Source organism: Ambystoma mexicanum, chromosome 11, assembly GCF_040938575.1.
Source record: "Ambystoma mexicanum isolate Mex_15411 chromosome 11, UKY_AmexF1_1, whole genome shotgun sequence".
In the NCBI taxonomy this organism is placed as follows: domain Eukaryota; kingdom Metazoa; phylum Chordata; class Amphibia; order Caudata; family Ambystomatidae; genus Ambystoma; species Ambystoma mexicanum.
The window spans coordinates 885,945,895-885,961,970 of NC_090934.1; the positions used below are offsets into that span (position 1 = coordinate 885,945,895).

A 16,076-nucleotide genomic window follows, 5' to 3' on the forward strand; every position below is an offset into this window, starting at 1 on the left:
GTTATGAATTGCTACTAATATTTCTAGTTTCTTTCAATCCCAAGCATTTCCATGTTTAAGATCCAGGAACAAATCACCCCTATATAGCCCCCTGATAAAAACATCTTCTTAAAATCCATGGCTCATTTAGAATCCTGAATTGGATTTACACAGGTTTGACTTTGCAAGTCGTCTTCCTCTTTCAAAACTTCTAAATCAGTCTTTTGTTGCTTATATTCTCAACATGATAGACCAATCATTTGTGCTTTTCATAAATGTTTAATTAGCAATTTTAATTAAACATGTTATTCCCATTTATCTAGAAGATACTCCAACCATGGTAAACATTTGTGCATGGTTAAACATCTAATAGCCCACAGACATATTTTCTTCTGTTCTGAATTGCTGGAACAAGGGGGACTTTGAGCATATGCTCCTTAATAGGAAGAAGGCGTCCCGTAGAACATGTAAAGATATCTTGAATGTTTCTTATATACCAGAAAATGTGTCTAAAACCGTCATCTCAATTGTCCTTTTTGATAATTTTTAGGTTGCTTCTTTAGTTTCTGAGAAAAATGAACAGTAACAAAAGCATGATCGCATGCTTTAGCATATATTCTAGTTAAGTTCCAAGAGATAGCAAATCATTCAGCGGGATTAAAAGTAATGCAAAAGTATGTTTTTCACCCAATTCCCATTCCCCACGGGTTTGTAATTAAACATGATCTTATCCAAGTTGTCGTGAACTTAAATTTTATTTCGTATTTGCAACAGCAATCTATAAAACATTGAATGTGTACATAAAACCCGGGTCATATACAGCTTAAGACATAAAATGCATATCCTAGATTTTCAATTGGTAAATATCATCAGAGTGGACAGTCGAGTTCTTCTTTTCTATAATCACTGAAGGTAAAATGCTAGTTTAAAAGACTTGTGGCATAAAAAGGGCCTAGTAGCAACATGAGGGCGGGTTTCCAATGATTTAGACCAAATCCCCTGAGTAAGGTTAGGAGGTAATGTCTTTGCAAATCACTATACAGTGGTCAGAAAAGAGCAACATGTGCCAGGGTTTAAACCATTTTCACAAGAACATGACTATCATTTGCATACTTTGTGCTGGACCAATGGCAGCTGAGTCTTCAGCTGCAAGGTGTTTAGTGTGGCATGAGACAGAAGTGAACTGTGGTAGTAATTGGTCACACAATCAAGATATATATCCCTCCCAGTAGGTGACGAGAGAGGGAGCTACTGTCTTACAGAACAATTTGCATGAGTCGTGTCCTCCTTCTGGTATTCCAGAGGGTCAGAAGACTACTTATTATTCTTTCACAGACCAAGAAGTAATACAGGGTGGATTTGCAAAACCACATTCCAAGCCTACTGTCGCAAGAGCTTTTTATTTTTTATTATATAAAATAGCCATTCAGTTTTGTTATGGTTTTTATCAGAGCTTTTTTGGGGTTTTCCTCTTGGCTCGTCTGCAGTGAAAACCAAAATAGAATGGGCTTGAGCTTCAGCTTATCCAAAATGTGGGTATCTCCTGGTTGAGAGGTGTAATAAATGATGCCGCAGATGACGGCACTCCCAAAAGATGGGAGAGAAAATAATTCTCTTCAGCTTGTAGAAAGTTTAGCTTGCCAACACCCATAATTCACTGCAATAAGCTCCTGTTGCCACGCTCTTACCCCATATACGACTAGCATGGTACAGAGAATTGTTGCCTTGATTTTGCAACTCTAAAAATGCTACCTGAAGCAGGTTTCATTTTTTTTTACTTTCTAATTATCATGGCGTCCTTGCAGTTTATCTGGCTTCCACATGTTATGCCAAGTTACTCAAAGACATTACATTTTCGGCCATCCAGTAACATCAACAGATCACACAATTGTTTGATTAAAAGGCCATTACATATCATTTTTTTGCAATTACATTCCGTCCCCTATAAATCATAAACTTAGCATACCCCTCTACGAGGCTTTGAAGGGTCTTGGGGTTTCTGGCTAGCAATGTTGTTTCTTTGGCGTAACTTGGAAAAGGCAGCTTACTGCCATCACACTGTGGTAGATCGACATTGAGGCTTTATAAAAAGGATACATTATTAATTTAAAGATTAAAAAGGAGAGGTTGAAGTACACCCCCCTGCTGAGCCCCTTACTCCACATTAATAGTACTGTTCAGTTCTCACACAGACCGTGGGATCAGAATGCAAGGCTTCTAGTACTCCAAGTCCTCCCATGTCATCCAAAGTTCTCCACAGGAGATCCCTCTTAACGTAGTCAAAAGCAGAACTAAGGTCCATAAATGCCACGTAGACTGGGGCTCCAGTGAGAAAAACATACTTGGAGCGTAACGGATACCGTTTTAAACATTGGTTGATGGTTCCCATCCCAGGCTTAAAGGTTAACTGGGTATCCGAGAGAACATTTACCAAGACAGCCTTTCCATTATAATGCCTGAAAACATCTTTGACCTTCAAAAGAGTGATCGAGTGGTAGGGTGGTAACGATTTGAGTCTCTTCTTATAGATGGGTACAATAGTAGCAGTTTTCCAGCTTGCAGGGGTGGTGTTGATACAGAAGGGCATTGAATACCTGCGTGGGTAAGTGTGCCCACAGCTCGATACATGAGCGAAATATAGTTTGGGACCTTGTTGAACCTAAGGTTTTTGGTTACATTTCTGCCGTCCAATCATTAGTTTGAGCTCCATCACTGTAAACTGTTCTACTTTCATGCAGTTAGGGAAGGCGCTGAAGCAATAGTTTACTTTAACCGCCTTCGCATCCATACTGTCAAGATTACTAAAGTATTCAACTCAATCTTACTCCATAACAGGGACTTGGGTACAGCCGAAATTTAGCCCAGAACAGTTCATGGAAATTATGCTCCAAAAGTTCTTAATATGATGGGAAGTGGCAGCTGCATACAGTGGTTACCTCAAGCAATATCCCGTTTTCGTGTTCTCCATTGTAGTCTGTACGGTGCTGTCTGATAATGGCAATATCTGGGTCTTTGGCCTTCCAAGCCCAGGAGAACTTATTTTTTTCTTTGTAGCTAGCTGGGAGCCCGGACCTGATTTTGGCCTTTCCCTTTGATGGAGCATGTTTCTTTATAATAAACCTTTCTCCACACTTTATAATAAAGGAGGTAAAAACACGTACCATCTGTGACAGTGAGGTGTTCAGGCTTGGGCAGGTCAAAAGCTCATCTTTATTCAGCTTCACCACTTTCTCCAGCGAGTGAGTTTCCTTGTCTGCCCTCCAGGACAAAGCCCTCCTGTTTGTTCTTATTCCCAGAGGTAAGGGATAAATGGGACCTTGACTGCTGTCCTTCTGGCGGCCCCAGATCCAAGCTAGCGGGCAATGGTAACTAGCTCCAGAATCAAAAACGTCAGTCATTTATGCAATCTCAGCATTTCATTGGGACCAAAATATAAGTACTATGGAACAGACCATTATTAAAATTTAAATTACCAGCAGACTCTGTATCTTACATGCCGTTAATAGCTATGCATCCAGTTTCCAGTAATGTGTCCGAGAAAATTAGGGCAGTGTTAGAGGTAGCTGGGTCAGAAAAGACTTGCGCCTCATATTATCCAAGTTCCCCAATAATTTAGTCCATGCAATACCTTGATCATTGCTCGTCCTCTCGCATATTATCGCATCTAGAAAATGTAATTGAATACCGACTTTCTAGTCCTGCAATACATATTCTCTCAACATAGCCCAATCAAATCGCCTAGCAAAAGAATATAAGGGGAAATAACAAACATCCATCAGTAAGTTAGAAGCGCTACCACACAATCTTGCATGCTGGTGGGAAATTTCTTTACCTAATGGACTATAAAAATTATTAGCCGCTTTTCCTTTTACTTCAGCATTAACCAGGACATGCACATTTCAAGTATCTTTAAGTAAACCACATTATTTTTAACATGTTGTTTACTTAGAGATACTTAAAATGTGCATTTCCTGGTTAATGCTGAAGTATAAGGAAAGGTGGCTAATAATTTTTATAGTCCATTAGGTAAAGAAAGTTCCCACCAGCCTGCAAGGTTGTGTGGTAGCGCTTCTAGCTTACTGATGGATGTTTGTTGTTTCCTCTTATGTTCTTTTGCTAGGTGACTTGATCTATATATTGTGCTGTGGTTCAAAGAACCTTTCACAAACTGAGTTATTACATCACATAAGGAAACAGTTAAATTGATGAGAAAATGTCATCTGATCTAGCTTAAAATTATTCAAAACATCCTAAGAAATGGAAACGCAGCGATCAGGGAGATGGACTTAAACCAAGATCGAGCAGAGCCAAAAGAAAAGAGTGTAGAGTTGAAAGTAATACTGTCGATCACAGTACTTTAAAAGATCGTTAGGAATAGAAGAGAGTTTAGCATGCCTAGTGGAAAGCAAAGAATTAGAGACCGAAAGAAGCAATGTTTCCGTAAAATGGAAGGGTCAATATAGATTGGGAACGTGGATGGAGAGAGTTGAGGTTGAGATAAAGGTCCCGAGTGTAGACCTGTTCCAGGATTTTAAACAGGTAGGTTAAGAGAGACACAGGACTATAGTTAGAGGGTAAAGATGTGTTATCATACCAATTTCTGAATACTGCACATCAGGAACTTCTCTTTTAAGAGGATTGTAAAGTGGAGAGAAGCCAAGAAGTATCCTTCAGTTTTCTCCTTTTGAATCAATAACATAATTCTTCCACCACAGCTCTTTTCTATTCTATATTAACTGTAACCTTTTTTCGATCCTCAATAATTTAGTTATTATTTGAGGTAGTACAATGTGCAAGCATGCCTGGCCCCCTTTCGTTATCTAGCATACACCTTGTTACTAATTTAGTCCTAATATAGTTCATGAGGAGAAATATATTCCACCTTGAACGCGCCTGTCACTTGGACAGTGATTGGTATGCGTTTACTGCAATATTTGTGTAGCTTGTGAAACTGTTCATACACCAGCAACCCTAGCAGATTATAGATACCATAAAGCCGAGAGAAAGTCAATTGAGTTCTTGCTGCAGTAGTAAAGTTCTCCTTCTCTCGGGTATTGCCAATCAAATTTTTAACATCTATTTTTGGATTTATTGTCTAGTCAATGTTCCACGCTAAACAAGTTTGGCTAAAAGATTGCAACCAAGCAGGGTAGAAATAAACAGTACGTTTTCTAAACATGAAATGCTCCTTAAATTCCAAGAAGTGCAATCCTAGTTGGCTTTAGGTTTCTGGAAACATTTTCTAAAATGCAATACTGCTTGCCGCACAATGTGCAAAGATATGGTATGTGTGTACAGGGTTATAAATATCACAAACTTAGCTGGGAATCAACTGAGCACTGTACAACACGGGGGCTATAGTAATATGATGCAATAATATTGATTCAGTTAAGGGATAGGGCAGTATGGGTATACTTGGGAAGGGCATGGAGAGAGGGGATGCAGGGAATACAGATTAGTGGGAAAGACTGAATTTGTTGGTGGTTCCTGCAGCTGTGCTCCCGTTTCATATGAACTGACATTCCTAATCCTGCTGTTGATTCCCTGGGTCTCCATCAATTATTCAGTGCTCTTAATGGAAAACAGTTTCAGCAAATGGGAGTGTTTTTAAGAGGGTGGATGCAGCCCTCAAAAGGTGCACTCATCACTAGACGTTGGTTAGTGATCATTGACTCTTGTTGACTAAGAAATGGTGTGCTGTCTGCATTCGCAGAAATGGGGGTAGGGGGACAAGTGACTTTTTTATGGCTAGCTGGTAGCCTGTAACTTAAAATGTTTATCCCTAGTTGAAGCAGGATTTGGCCATGTCACTTATGTTTGATAGTAAGGAGACTGCATAATCGAATGGCTCCTAATTCCACACCTGCTAGAGCGATATGAATATGTGTTGTAGACACTGACTTCTATGTTCAGCAGATTGAATTTTAATCTATTTTTTGGAATCCAAGTCATGGTCTACACAATGCATCACTTGAAATTTGGCAAGGCGTTAGCCAACCATTGGCTACTATTCTTCCCCCCAGCAGGCTCCTTGTCTCTCCTTCTTTCTTGGTTGAACCACAACCCCCAGCAATCCCTTTGAATCCTGTCTCAGCCTTGTGGTTCTTGTTCTTCTTTCCATGCTGTTCTCCACCGAGGTCTGGGATAAAGCCCCCAGAAAGTGTCCAATCTTTCTTCATAGGCTAGTCTCTGCTAGCATCCTGAACATAGCCTTTAACAAAGCCTGGGCTTTCCATTCCTCTTTTGAGCCGGTCTCCACCAGCGTCTTGAATATAGCTTTCCAGCAGACTTGTGTGTTACTTCTACTCTTCTTGCGCTGTGTTCTTCCATTGTTTATGAAGCGCCCAACTTGCTTTTGAAATCCTCCTCGTCATATGCTGGTTTCTGCTAGTTTCCGTTAGAAAGTCACCAGCAAGCTCTGTGCTTCTTCTACCTCTTTACTGGGAACCTTATGTAACGATCCTTGCCCTTCTGTATTTTGCTAGAGAGGTTCAGCTTTCAGATTATTCAATATCACGGAATGGCTTCCTCCACTGCCTTGCCTTCACTCAAGTTTTTTAGTCTGTCCCATTTCATTAACTACTTCTTAAAGTATAGCCCGGTTCCCTAGACTGGCCCTTAGCTGATTCCCCTCCTTCCGAGCTGTAAACTATCTTTAATCATTTTCCTAGAGGCGGCTTAGGGTTTAAAAACCCATGCCGTATTTTGTTCTGCTACGGAAGTGTCCACACTGTTGTGCTGGTCAAAGACGAATGATTCATCAAAGGCAGTGGTCCTGTCGTGGATCAAGCTGCTAGCCCAGTTTAGTAAAAGGGTCCAATGATTTTATGGGATATGCTGAAAGTGCCTGCGTGTACTTCGTGAGCAACCCACCCTCCTAGCTAAGGTCCACACTTTGTGTTCCAAAAGCAACTCTTTCCCCCCCTGCTCCCGGTCAAGGTGCGTGTTACTCATTCGCCTGCTAGGGAGGGATGCCACTGGGTGGCTTAGCCAAAATCTTCTAGACAAACGCACACAGACACACCACTAACATCCCTGTCTTATTTGATTCGCACAAAAGCTGTATAGTGCTGGCACAGAAAATGGACATGGGCTGATCTGTATAATCTAATCTCTGGAACAACTGGATTAGTGTGGGCATTGCAGAGGTGAAGAAATATGGCTGCGGCTACCTCTGAATTGGGCACTTCCACCAGGAACACAAACCACACACCTTGGGATCACCTCTATTTAAGCATGGTCCAGGGTGATCACGTTTGAACGGGTGGAGAAACACGGTGTTGCTTGGTTGCCAACCCACAGATCCCGCTGAAGGTGGAATGAACAGAACTCCCTCCCTTCCCATTCGGTCTTGCAGCTGTAATCAACCGTGTTCTTTCTCCCATTAGCCTAGTCGTCTTCCCTCTAATCTGCTGCAGGAATTCCTAAGGCCTGCTGAGGGTACCGCACCCTGGGTCCCTGAGCCGGAGGACCACCTAATGTACAATGAAAGGAGTATTTGACAGTCACACTGTCACACACGCCACATGTGCTCTTGGAAGAAACCTCAGCAGCTGAACTAATCATTTTTAATACTATTTTTGTTTGTACTGATCCATATTTTACCTCCTGTGTTTTATTTTTTATTTCTTTTTTGTCTTGAGTACCACTGAGGTTATGTTCAGCTCCTGGTTTTATCAGTTTCAAATCTCGTGATTTTCATTCTTTAGTGTATCACTTTGGCAGCATGAGCCTTCATGCTCTTTTTTTTATATAGGTGTGCTCCACCTCTGCTTCTAAGTGCAAAATATCCGTGAAGGCCTCACTCTGCTGCACACTGGCAGTGGTGTTCCAGTCAAACAACTCCCCGCTGTCTAGCTTACCTTCAAAACATGTCCATACTCTCTCCTTTTTGGGGACATGTGAACATATTTTGTACATTGTTTTGTATCTTTTTTTTCTGTTTCAAACCTCCCTTACTTGTATATGGTAACTAGTTTAGTATACTGTTTTGCTATTTGCTAGGCCTTTTTATTGCCGTCACTTAATTTGTTCATGCACAGTAACTCCGGCATAGTTAAATATACAGTTTGACCTGGTCCACAGAAGGTGTGCTAATAGTGCAGTTTTTTTTATCTGCCTCTCTGAATTGCTGCAATGGTTATATGATAGGTTATTTATAACGCGCTTAATACCCAGAGGTTTCTAAGCGTGGACCCGGGGATTGAACCTGTGGTGCTCCGCGTCGTCTTGCTTCCAAGGCGAGCGCGCTGCCCCGGAGCTATCCTCCCAGGACGTTGTGGGTTGTTCTGGGAACGTGTCTTAGGCTAAGCGGAGTCCAACCGTAACCTAACTGGCCGTACTGGGCTGCTGTTGAGCATGATTTATATGCACATTTGGGATTTTAATATACATTTGTGATCAATTGTATTGGCTTGATCAAGATAATGATGCTTATGCAATTTTGGTTTCGAATAGATTGTGGGTCTAAGATATTATTACAGTCTGTAGTTCGTCATGATAGACAATGAGTGTTTTTGATTTGAGTGAGTACGATTTAAGAAGTTATAAACTAGGATGACACTATGTTGGATTATTGATAGTTGCGCTCCTTAGCGTTAGTATCATGAGATTAATGGTAACTGTGATTAAATTTAATATTTGCTAACAATTGGCATATTGGTTAGTTTTTATAATAAGGATGCAGCAGTATTAACTTATGGGAACTTAAAGTATATTTAAAGAGTATATGGACAATGACGCGGGCCTGGTCCGAAGTAAACCAACGGGTGTGATGTTTATGATGAAGGAAGTTGCTTCTGACGTCACAGGGACTACTTAAAGTGCTGCAATCCAAAATGCCGGCCTTGCACCATGTAGCTTTCTTGAAAATTGGAAGCCAACAGAAAAAGACCAGGCATAATCACACTCTACAGATTGTGCTATACTTGAGTATGTGTATTAGATAGAGCGCTTCCTAATTTAGTTTGACTTTTAGTACTTCAGTGTTAAATCACAGATTTTTGATTGTGGTTTACAGGCAGTGACGGCCCTGAAGATTAGGAGATAATTAAATGCTCAGCGCCAACGTGCATATTGTACTAAGTGTCGAGTTGTTATAAGTTTAAAGCCTTATCTGGTTGAATATGAGGTTATGGCACTAATTGCTATGATTTGTTCTATTATTAAATATGACCAATTCAAGATTTATTAAGGCAAGGATTTGATTAAGGTATAGTTTATTGGTTTTGTTCATCGCTAATGGTGCATAGTAACGAACAGGTGTTGGTTAGCATTCTCACATGCAACACCCTATTGTCATCAGGTGGTGGAACTAGGTGCTGCACTGGTGATTTTAAATCATTTGTTTAAGCTAATCTAGGGGCTGGTTACAGGGAACACTAATATGTAATACGATTTTTAGGAGCATGAAAGAATTTACAAGTACAAGTGTACTAAAAGATAATTGTTATGTATGGAGTGTATAAAATGACGAAACAGCTAATCAAGCATAGTAACCATGAGGGTGATTTTTGAGAAACTGTAATGTCATTCTATTTTTTCAATATTATGTTTTATTTTTTCTTCCCATTGCTCTGTTATTCGTGGTGATTTGGCATTTTGATTCCTATAAAACGCGCATTTAATGGCAATATTTTTATCTAAATGAATTATGGTTTTGTTTGTTATATCATGTGTACAACATCCCTCAGGAAGAACTGAAATAGAAAAGGTTGAAGAATGTGTTGACTGTATAAAAGAGGAATGTGGCTGTACAAAAGATGTATATAAAAAAATGGATTGTTTAACAGGACTGTTTTTCTGTATTAAATGAGGTTTTGTACAACTAAGTTGCTTTTTTTTATAGAATTGACACTAAGAAAAAAATAAGATCAATTATAACTTATTGGGCAAGATCAGGCGCATGAGTACTTTTCAAGCTATCATATCACAAATCAAACACACATTGATGTGTAGCGATTGTTAAATTACAACTATCCACATTTCAGATGGTAGGAAGATTACTGATCTGGAAAAAGGCTGTGATGCACCAAACCTGGAAGTACGTTTGCACTAGATATTCACCACCTCTTAAAACGTCACTTCCCTGTTAGATGTAGCTTTGATGTTGGGCTGGTGAATGGAGAGAATGAAGTGCGACAAGACAAGAAACTAAGGTCGAAAAGAGGAGAGTAAAAAGACATGGAAATAATGGTAACCTGCTGTGGAAGAAAGGAAAGCACAAAGGAGGGAAATGAGGTAAGGGAGGCAAAGAATGATGCAGACCAGGTGCTAACATACCCTTTTAACATTACTAGTACTCCTAAACAAAGGACTTTGCATTAATTTAGTGACCCCATAGATTACTAAACTTCACAGAAGGGACTTTGACCACATGGGCAGCATATTGTTTTTCTTCATAAACGAGGATTTCCATGGTGTTTTGGATTTGCAAATCATTGACATGAAAGCAGTTGAGTTGAAAAAGCGGTCTTAAGAATCCTGGTTATAGCAGAACGTTGCCTCTTTATTTTAAAATATGATGTCTCCTGCATAATGTCAAAAAAAATGAGAATGTTCAAATTGCATCAAAATAGTGTTTCTGGATAACATAGACTTGATATGTTATTCTGCTGATAAATATGCCCGAGACCAAAAAGGGACAGAGCCTATTTTTGAATAGTAGACAATTTGGCAGAGGTCACTACGTTGCATTGTGTTTTTGTTCCTCATTCTTCAGGTGAACCAATATGGTGGCTTCTGTTGACATATTTAAAAGATGTATACAAATTATTTGGAAAAACACAGCGAACATAGTGATTTTAAGTCTATGTGGTTAGTCAGGGTCATAGTTTGTGCTCCTTGTTTTTCAAAAATGAATGGGCGAGGCAGTGTGCTAAGGTTCCCACTTTAGGAGTTCTGATTTTGGCATCCCCACATAAACAAAACTGTGTAATCTTCAGAGAATTACTTCATCTCGATGTGCCTCCGTTTTGTACATTTCCAGAACACTGTCAGATTACCCTATATTTTACTTTGACAAAGAAGAGAAGAAACTGATGACAGAACTTTGTTTGTGTGTATACATTTCGTAGGTAGTCTCTACATTGTCATTGGTCCTCATTGTCACTGGTCCTCTCCTGCAACAAACATTCACCGCTGACCCACACAACAGTATGGATACTTCTTAGGGGCTGCAAAATGCAGCCTGGGTTTTTGCCACCTTTATGCATTTGTAAACAACCAATACACAAAATCTAACAACCGGGCTGAAATAAACAACATTTGTAACAAACTAATTTAGTCAGCATGTTCCATTAGTATTCTGAACACATCCCATTCAACATTCTGACTATAAACTAAGCCTAAATGAACAATACAGTAGCCAATGGGTCAAAAACGCACACTAACGTATATCGCTCACTCAACTGGCCTTTCACCTCTTTAAATCTCCAACCAAAAAAATATCCTAGTGTGTCCCTTGTCATATAAGTCATTAAATCCCTTAGCTGCCACGAGGGGAATACTGGGTAAAGAGCATACCAACCACTGAAAGGGGTGAATTGTCTAAGGGCCACTCTAGAGAACATGCCTACACCCAAAAGACAGATTTTTAAAGCGAGCCTGCATGAGCGATCTTGAAAGATTATGCAAAATATGTGATGGTAAATATATCATCTTTAAAACCTTGATTACTGTAGATTATTTTTTGTGAACCCCCTGCATTTTACCTTGAACCGGTTATATGTATATTTTATTTGTCAAATTAATGGTTATTAATGCCGAAACCTCTTCATGTTTCCAATTTTTTAGATGTTTTCCATCTCTCTCAATCAGTACAGATAATGCACCCATTTTAGTAAACACGTGTGACTTTCTCATCCTCTGCCTTTTTTGGGTATGTACAATGGCTCGGACTAATGTGCTGAAGGGAAGCGCCCCCAATTCAGCACGATCCTCCCCGCAATGAGAGACAATAAGGGACTCTCCCGTAGTGGGAATAAGGCCAAGACAGAGTGCGGGTGAGCGTAAGTGGGAGTTTATCCAAAAATAAGGCATGCAAAGAACTCTGCAACCTACGAGAGCGCTCTGTCTGACAATAGCAAAGACAGGCGTATTTCTAATACAAAAAACGTCATCAACACCTAAACACTATAGGGGGCACAAGTTAATTGGGATTGGGTGGCGTCGACTAACTATAGGTGTTGCTGCAGCGGGGTTGGTCTTGGCGTGACGACGTCACTGGTCAGCCTCGTGGGTTGGGTTGGGCCTGGCAGGCCGGCTTGAGGTCATCTGCGCGGTGTTGATGTGCTGGGGCAGCCTGTGACAATGACGAATACCTTTCCTGTCTCATTTGCCCTAGGCCATGCACACTGCAGTTATTCAGAAAACGGCATTTAAGTTCATTAATAAATCGCTTCAGCAGCTTATCTTATAAAATAAACACAACACATGAGGAATGCACCTCGTGAGAGGTCTGGTGGTTGTCGGTTGGGGTGAGATTTACCTGTGTCCTACTGACCGGTATTTTAGGTCGCGGGACGGGGCTCTGGGGCCTGGGCCGAATGATACATGTCTGTCTGCTGCGTTAGAAGTTATTATATAGATGGGTCTCTGTGTCTTGTCCCAATGATGGGGGTCGTCCTTGCACGGGGTCAGGATTCTTGGGGGGTTCGTGGGATTTATGAGAGGGTGCTGGTAGATCAGTGGGTTCAACCGTGGGTTTATTACCGTGCTGTAAATAACACAGGTGACGGGCTGTGGCCTTGGTTGCGGCGCCGGGGCCTCTGACTCTCTGAAGTAACGCCAGCTTGGTTGGGGGAGGTGAGGGAGCGCGGCACAAGTCTTAGCTTTTTTATCTGGCAGGCTTGGTGGGGTGGGAGAGGGAATGGCCTTGCATATATCCACAAAGGTATTTTCCTCGTGCGTTGCTGATCAGTGAATGCAGAAGTTTTATACTGTTCTGCCTTATTTTGACGTTATTTAGACACACATATATATTTCAATTTCGTTACACATTTCTTTACTACAGTCGGTTCCAGTACCTTTTCATTACCTAACATTATATTCACTACATTGTGTGCGTATTGTATGTACATTAGACGTTATACGAGGGATATCTAGGTTATGGCCTACAGAGATTGATGCTCGCCGCTTTGGGTGATTCAAAAACATACATGAGTTCAAGTTTCTACATACTATTGAAAAACACTTTTACAGATAGAGGTTACACGTTTGGTCAACATCTTTCTCCGTGGTTATAGCAGCATTAGTCCAGACCTGGAGGGATATCATATAACGTTACATTTTTATGGTTTATTCACATTTTAAACAGAGGTAGTTCATTAATACCAATACTTGAATTATTTTCTACCTTCTTCAGATAGTGATGCTTCAGTTTTTTTCCTCGCTACCCCGGCCTTGTGGTCCGGGTCATACGGGGTGCAATATCACATTGTTACTAATATAATGTTGCCGTGTTGGCATCTCGGGTTTAGCTCATCTCCGACTTTCTCATGGGAACGCGCTCGCAGCGGATCTGCCAGGGCTGCTGAGGCGGCAGAGATGCATGAAAGGCCCTCCAAAGGTGGGGGCCTCGTTACAGTGTGCTGAGCTCACACCATGTTTGCTAGGCAAGATGGCGTCTAGACCTAACTAATTTTTGGTAAATGCAAGGAAAGGGTACGTGTGGGCAATGTCGTCGGCGGGTGAATCCTCCTCCACCTGGGCCCGGGTGGCATGAGGGGGCGCCCACCGAGTCATGGTCCTCACCTGGGGAGGAACCTGTAGGTGAGGAGGGCCTCGTGGCCATTGCTCCCCTACATTTCCCCCCTTTCGTTACTTAAAGTAACGAATTCTTTAGCTCTTCCAATCTTCTACATTCTTGTTCCTCTATCACTGCGTCATCCCATGCAGGGGTTCCTTTTATAGGCATCCATGCTCTGCACACCCCCCTTAAACTCTCACCTCTCCTAGCATACTCGTCTGGTGTACATGTTAAATATATACAGTCGCCAGTTTCTTCCAGATCTACCCAGACCTCCTCATACCATTCCAGTTCTACGTCTCGTGGTTCTTTGATAGTGGTGTGCCATAGTTTATCTACTATGTACTTATCACGGCACATAGGCACTAACTGGTACCTGGGAGTGTTATCTGCTCCTGTCTGCACATGTACTTCTTGTGTTGTTTTAATTGTACCACCGGAGTTGCCCATTGTCACCATCATCATTGCACCGTTAGGAACTGCGTTAGCACAACATCGGAGGCCCACCTGGCACAGGCAGAACATCACAAGGATGATCACCACTATTGGTATCAGGAACTTCATTGTCACTCCAAGCCATGAGGGAACCCAAGAGAAGATATTGTCGAACCACGAGCTATCCTCAGCTCCACCTTCCATTTTCATCTTCTCGCCCAGGTTATGTACTGCTTCAATAACGTGGGACAGGGACCCATTTTCTGCGTCTTCGGAAGGTACGAACGTGCAGCACGCACTTCCTATTTTTCGGCAAACACCTCCATCGATTGCTGTTAACAGGTCTAGAACATACCTGTTCTGCATGGTCATTAGTCGCAGAGCTCGTAGTTCCACCTTTATTATGTTGAACCCTTCTTCAGTGTCATTGGCCAACTGGATCAGTTCCCACCGTGTGATCTGGAGCCATTTTGCATTTGCTCGTGCTTGGACACTTGATACCAGCGAGGCAAAGAATGTTTCCACGGAGCTGAACAGGCGATACCTGTCTGGGATCTGTGCCAATAAATCAGATGATGCTTGCGATATGTAGTTCGAGGCTCGCTTGTTCCTTGAGAGCTCTTCTCCTTTCCCTCCGGAGGACAGGACATAAAGGTGCGCTTGTGTAGTTGGAGAAGCTACATCCTGGTTCATGCCTCCTTTCATCATGTTACTTCTGTCAATGTGGCTTTCTGGAATCACCATTAGTGTTGAATGCAAAGTGGCCATTGAGCAGCTACCACTCCATGATTGGGGAAGGTGCAAGTACGCCTTGTTTCCGCATACCCAGTATGTGTCCATTAGTGCTGCTGTTCCTCTTTTCATATCTGGGATGGTGAGAGTTTTGTTACAGTTCTTGTTCGTTCCCATTGCCATTTTTCCTTCTCCCTTGAAACATAGTTCGTTTTGTATTTCACTTTGTAGCTTGAAGGGTTTCTCCATCGCTGTTACCCATGTTAGTTTAGGGATGTGTTCTTTCCATATTGGCAAGCACGTTCTTTCCATCCACCGCAACTTGTCCGGTTGGACACCTTTCAGTGCTTCTGCCTTGCACAGCACTTCTTCGTCTTTCCATTTGTTTTCGGAAAACAGTGTCCCTTGTATTGCAAAGAAAGGTTCTTTAAGACAGATCACTCCAGACGCTTGCGAATAGCACGTTTTGTTGTTCTGTAGCATTCTGAAAGAGACATCGTGTGCTTGAAAAGTGTTCTTTATTCTACACAGCGTGAGATGAAGGAGACATTGGGCATCCACAATGGGCAATTCTCGTGGCAACAATACTTTAGGTGTGCCTGATGCATGGGGGATAAGCGAGCAGACATAGCAGCTCTCATTGGTTGTCTGTTTGGCTGTTGTGCTCATATCTGCATACCATTTATTTGCTTGGTGAGGGTGTCGTGGGTCTTCCATTTTGTCTAACCCTAGCCCATAATACTCATCATACCCCTGTCCACCAGTCTCTCTTCTCCGTCTACTTTTCTCCCTTCTTCTGTACCTTTTCGTTATAGTAGGTGAAGAACCAGGCCCCCCTTCCTCCTTCCCACCCCCCTTTTCTAATTCTTCATATAGGGACTTGTGTTCTGTCATCATAATCACTTTTCCATCCTCCTTAATAAACAAGAGATCGTTGTTTGAAATTGGGGCGGGAGGGATCGTGCGGTTGTTGTATGTTCCAGGTTGGGACATTGTGTCATTATTTACATTTTTGGTTCTTGATTGTGACAGGACAGCAGTGGGTGGTGTAGTATAGTATCCCCACACAAAGTGTGATCCATCCCAGATCAAGAAATCACCTTCTTTGATACCTACAGTCGGAATTGTTTTCGTTCCAGGGGCAAGGGTGGTGTTGTTCCCCCCTCCCCCCTCGTTCATCTCG

At 41.7% G+C, this 16,076-nt stretch overlaps 1 protein-coding gene across 2 annotated transcripts in view; it reads left to right on the plus strand.

Moving 5' to 3' along the window:
• The window catches only part of MOB2 (MOB kinase activator 2), a 644,864-nt gene that overhangs the window by 20,762 nt on the left and 608,026 nt on the right, over nucleotides 1-16,076 (plus strand). Inside the window, exon 1 of one of the 2 annotated variants that reach the window (XM_069623963.1) lies at nucleotides 10,198-10,218. The exons of the other annotated variant lie outside the window; for it this stretch is intronic. Within the exon in view, the coding sequence (XP_069480064.1) occupies nucleotides 10,214-10,218 (5 nt within the window). The 5' untranslated portion in view covers nucleotides 10,198-10,213. Of the gene's footprint in view, nucleotides 1-10,197; nucleotides 10,219-16,076 lie in introns of those variants that run through there. 2 annotated transcript variants of the gene reach the window in all.